General features: G+C 36.5%; 1 protein-coding gene across 1 annotated transcript in view; it reads right to left on the reverse strand.

Moving 5' to 3' along the window:
* acvr2ba (activin A receptor type 2Ba) overlaps positions 1–5242 on the reverse strand; it is a 61568-nt gene extending 56326 nt beyond the window's left edge. Inside the window, exon 1 of the mRNA XM_015354287.2 lies at positions 4773–5242. Coding sequence (XP_015209773.1) covers positions 4773–4824 — 52 coding nt within the window. The 5' untranslated portion in view covers positions 4825–5242. The remainder of the gene's footprint in view (positions 1–4772) is intronic.
* Between the last annotated feature and the right edge of the window lie 758 nt (positions 5243–6000).

Consider the following 6000-nt stretch of genomic DNA (forward strand, 5'->3'; position numbering starts at 1 on the left):
ATATATTGTTCGTTCAGTTTCAGTAAATCCCATGAGTCCCTGTCCATATTCCCAGGTAGAATTCTTTGTAGTTTTAAGGGAAATTATATAAGAGCATAAGCAATGAGTACAGTCACATTGCACTGATTTTTTGTATTATGGTATCACTGGTATGACAGCTTTTATCATCTTCAGAAATAAAATGTGGAAACAATCTATACCAGAAGGTTTGTAGCAATTTTAGCAATAGCAATGCAGATGACTAGATATTACTACACACACACATTGGGAGCACATTATGCTGTGGCAGGAAGAGGTTATAAAATATGCAAATAATAGATAAAATTAGAGAAGTGCTTATTGGTTACATCTTTGTGGTTTTTAATATGCACACATGAACAAACACCTGAAACCACAGACGCACTTCTGCATTAGAGAGGAAGAAAGAGGGAGAAAGAAAAGGGCTGAATCACATTAACATGGAGGTGGGTCAACTGTAATTTGATATTTTCACCGTGGGAGCAAAACAGAGTCCTATACCAGCAGTACTAGTGAAACTAGCAATGTAGCATTGTATGCCTCTTTCAGTCTGAGCTTGTCAAGGCCTTCAAATTAACTAACGCAATCAATCATCTTTCTTTTCTCCCAGTGGGAAATGATGCACAATCACCTCTAGTCAAACACAAAAAAAACCCACAGAGGTCATTTTTAACCTACATGTCAAAAATTAAAGTTTAGCCAAGCCACAAACGGAACACTATCAATATTACTACAGGCTGCTGCAAATCACAAGCGGTATCAATCACATTTTTCACTTCACGCGTGGATAAACATTCAGTAACTAGCTTTACCCGTTATAAAACACTTTAAAAACACAACGTAAAATGTAAGAGTTCTACAAAACGATAGATTTTAAGACGAGCCACAAGAAGAGTCTATTGTATCTCCAACAGCGTTAGGTACAAACTCAAGATTATGGTTTAAACAATAGCTGTAAATAGCAAAACCAGAACATCGGACGCAACGATTCCCGGCCCCTAAGGATTTACATTTAGGGAATATGTTCGAATATGCAACATTATTTGAAACAATGAAGAATAAGTTCTCAAATTAAAGAGAGGTTGTTGTTTCAATATTTTTACAAAATATTAGCCTTGGTGCTTCGTTGAAACTCATTAAAATGCATACTCCTCAACTTTTTTTCCTTTTTATAACATGTAAGACTATTAAATATGATCATTTTCATAGCCAATTTGTAAAGTTTTATCAAAGCAGACATTTGCACAGTCCATTGTGAATTGTCTATCTTTATACATCCTTTCGATATGGACGAGGTGGATAGAGAATAAAAGCTCAATTCTACCATAATCAAAAATATTACCAACACCACCTTTGTTCTCTTAGAGAAAAAAAAATAGTGCCTGCCGCTTTAAATCCTGGCTCTTGCTGGAGTGTGCCCATCCCCCCATTTCCCCAATGTTTATCGCTACCCTCCATCAAACCAAAATACTACAAAGCAAATACACTGCAACAAACTAACCCCAGCATTTCTCTATTTTATCAGCTTGGTTAAAATAATCAGGTTATGCTAAAGTGATCAGATTTTACAACATTCAAACATGGTACCACCATAACCTTTTTTCTCCTCTTTCCAATAACCATGTGGCCAAAACCTTTGAAAATTTGCAACTGAACAGAGCGCCCAGTAGACATGGTAGAGATACGCTGTTAATACTGATCCAGCAGTCATGTGATAAGAGGGCTATTACAACATCATCCCACCCCACCCCCTCAATCCCTCACACACAAACAGAAGCCACACACCCAACAATACTGAAGAGCGAGCACGGATTCATTGAGACAGCAGAGTTCAAAACCTACAGCATTCCTTTTTTGTGTTCAGTTATCGGCAATAAAACCACGATAAGGGTGTAGGTGCTACTTAATCGCCACACAGATTTGAATGAATACACATTACCAAGGAAGCGCTTTTATATGGAATCGCACATTTAAGAAGGAAGTCGTTTGGAGGTGCATCTCAAAACATCTGCAGTTGAAAGAGAGGGAATCTTTTATCTTCTCCGTTTGAGTATTCCGGAATCACAAGTTAAATTATGATGGTTTAATCACTCAGATTATGTGAATTATAAAATGTCCCAAACACCAATGCAATACATGCACCAAGTAAAATGACAGATTATATGAACTTTTTCCCCCCAATGATCACAAACTTCTGTAAATTTCAGCATTGATTGCATGTTCACAATTAATCACCACAGCTACTGTTCTAATAAATTAGACCTATTAGCTCATTTACTATTATTTTGTTTTCCTTAAATTAACGCGTTTATGTCTAAAAAACATTTTATGGATAAAAAAGCTCGAAGAAAAAAATACTGCGATTACAAACGAACTTTTTGTGAAATAGAATATGCCATCTGGTTAAAAAAAAAAACATAAAATCCTTCCATAGAGTAGTCTTTTAAAAATGGTAATTCACTTAGCTCGTCATAAAGTAGCAATATGTTGATACAATGTTTTTTCGATAAAGCCGGTCTTATATGCAATGTGTACAAACCCATTACAGTTACATTAACAACCGAGGAGTTTAATTTTAGTTTAACAAAATAGTAGCATTTTATTATTGTTGGAGCCCATAAGCTCCAATACTCGACCTCGAGACCTATTTTATATTCCTACTCAAAGATGCACACAAAAACTGACCAGGCAATTGCTGTTTTAAGTCCTTCTAATAATCAAGAAACCTCTAATAACTTAAAGAAAATATACATATGCCACTTAAACATTGTTTTAAACTTCATGCTTTCATGGGAATCCTCCCAGATTTCTGTATCATCTTAAAAACTCAAATTAAAAAAAAAGTGAAAATGACACAAATGTCATAGTTGTCAGTAAACATTCTTATCAACTTTTTCCAGAAGTAAATTTAGCAAAACTGCTTAAAGACGCCACAGAGCTCAAGCCAAAACGGCACAAAAATCCAAAACCTGACCTTAAAAAACAAAAAAGCAAGATACGATGTAAAGCCAATAACAATAGTTCAGTTCAGGATAGTACAGGAAAAGCGAATTAGCAATGATCAAAATTAAACGTAAAGTATGAACAATATTCCTCTAAAAACAAAGAGCAATAAGCACATTTTACTTGCTACGGTCACATTTTCTCTTGAGCGTATTACATCAACATTTATTACATTCAAAACGCAAGCTATACAATAGCCTTTGCGCATTCAACGCAGGACCTAACAAAGAAAAACAAAGCTAGCCCGAGCAATTTCACGTGCTCATTTTGTAAACATTTTGACTAAAAGGAAAATAAACGCAAATGCACGACTAAAGTCCGCTATACGAGTGTTAAAATAAATTGGAACAACCGTCTTTGTGATTCGTGCTTTAGTTCTCTTACGAAGAAAAATTGCGAAAACAGAGCATAGTTCAATTGCCATTTAAATAAGGAAAAGACGTGATTTTATAAACAAAAAAACAGACCTACATCGGTATTTAACAATTCGCCAAATTAGGTGCATGTTACAGAACAGCGTCATTTTGATATTTTAGAAGGTGTTTTCATATTTACTTTCAGTAAAGGGAGAAAGTAACACTTAATTCGAATTTAATTTCTTTACTATGAAAATACGCACAAAGGGTTGTTTTCACTCCCCCCGGTACCCCTCCCCCAAACTCGTCAAAACAAGGAGGGAACCGCACAACAAAGCAGCCATGCAGGATCCAAAATTCAATTATCTGTTCATTTAAATCGAAATCAATGTTTATGGATGTAATTACTAACGAAACAGGTAATACGGAAATGCATGTTTCACCAAGATCAGTTAGCATGCAAGTTTGATATCGTGCCCGGAAAACAAAACATCCAGGCAGTATCGTGTTCTTGATTATACTACTAGTTGTGCAAATCTGGTTGGGGGACTAAAATGGTTCTATCAAAAATGCTGAAGCAATTACACCCACATGCCAAGTTTCATCTCACCATTCTCGGTTATGTTGTGAAAGATGGACATTTGAGCTAAAACAGACTGCATTCGCCGAAGAGGGAACATCGTTATCTGTCGCACGTGGTAATTTAAAACGAGGGATTTAATGGGGAAAATGCGAAGGAATCCGAAACCAGTGCGGTTGGTATTCTACAACTTTCAATTAGATCATTCCTATCGCAAACCAGCCCACATGACTACTGGGTAAAAACAAAGTCCACTCTTTCATTTTTAAAAGTGCACATCTCTACAGAAACATTTTTGCAGTAATCTAAGCAATGTTCATGAAATTGTCAATGTAAGGACTCGTCTAAACAACAAAAACAATGTGTTGCTACCTGAGCTACAAAAAATGTTAACAATAACGATTCGATGAGCAAGTAGTGGTCGGAGAAACATTTTCACAAATTGCTTGCAATTGTAACATTTTCGATTGTTACAGAGCCCTTTATAACGTAATACCATGAAGCGTACCTTTAACAACCCTGGATCATTCAAATTTGATACCCTGTTCAGTAACACCAAAAGTACACATAAAATAAAGAATTAAAAAGTTCCTAAATGCGACGCTACTCATTAAAAGATAGAAATGACTAAAGAATTTGTACCACAATGACGAGTGAAAAATATTTTAAAACCGAATCCCACAGAAAACAAACTGCAAGGAAATTATTCTGCCACTTTCGGCCACCCCTTGAACAACGTCCTCGGCCAAATTCATGTGGGTTTTACGATTATATCAAATTCATTAATCGCAACAAATGAATAAACAAGTCCTTACCTGCACAAAAAGTTCCCCAAAGAAGCGCAAAAGTCAGCCAGGACGCAAACATATTCCTTTAATTTGAGAAAAGCGCACCAGATTTTCTCCGTTTAAAGCGCTTTTCCTTTCCGAACATTTAAAGAGCTTATCAGCACAACACAACGAGCCAAATGACCCAGGGCCCCAGATGTCCAAAGCACCAAGAGAGTTTGCGTTGCTTTTGTGTGTGGAGCCCAGTGGGAAAAATGTTCGGGTACGGATAATAAAAAACTTTAAAATATAGGCAAATCCATCGGGAGAAAATAATTTCCAGATATTAATGTCAATAATACAAAACAACTCTGCCTGCTGTATTGTAGTGTTTTTCCCCGTCTACCTTTCGCGCTACCCCCTTTTTTGCTTAAAAACACTGAATAGCCAGAGAGACTGGGCTAAATTGACATGCAAGAAACTGAACTGAGTCCAAAATGGCTTCTGAGAGGAGAAGAGAGTAAAGCAAAGCCAGTTGGGAAACCCGGATGTTTAAATACAAAGAGAGGAATGCAATCAAAGAGGCAGGGTAGGGGGGTGCAGTAATGTTGTTATTGGGCTTGCAGTGGCGATCTAGTAAGAGAGCCCGCAAGCCAAGTGGAACCACGGCGAGAAAGGAGGATAGTATTACAAACCGTTAGTAAGACATTCCCAGGAAGTGTACGGTCGATTGAAAATATTAAGAACGACGTTTTAATTATCAGTTTATGTATAGACTCTAGGAATCCACGGGAAAGCAATAAAGCACAGCCCAAAGCCTGTAAGCAATTCCTGTGATATTGCATATAGTCTAGAATGCATACCATTATCTCTGCAAACACGTGAATACGAGATGAAATCGACAAGAACATTTGTTTTAAAAAAACAAGCTACTCCCGTATAGCATGTCACTCTGTGGCAACAATATCAGTTATGCTGAACTAACTATGTTATGGTCATGGCCTGAAAGTTCAGAAATAAGTGTCATCATTGTACATAAAATTGTACGTAGGCTAATTCTTACCCAGGAATTTTAGAATGAAAAGGGAATAGTGCATATACTCTATAGAATTAAGACCAGCCTTATCAGTAATAAAGGAAGTCGGTGGTTGTTTTTATTTCTTCTCGGGTTTTGTGATAACTTCAATGTACTGTAGCTTTCAGTTGTATTATAACTATCAGCAGTAGAAATACATTGTGTTAAAGTGTATGTAAAATCAACACCATTTAATATTAG

Source organism: Lepisosteus oculatus, chromosome 6, assembly GCF_040954835.1.
Source record: "Lepisosteus oculatus isolate fLepOcu1 chromosome 6, fLepOcu1.hap2, whole genome shotgun sequence".
Taxonomy (NCBI): domain Eukaryota; kingdom Metazoa; phylum Chordata; class Actinopteri; order Semionotiformes; family Lepisosteidae; genus Lepisosteus; species Lepisosteus oculatus.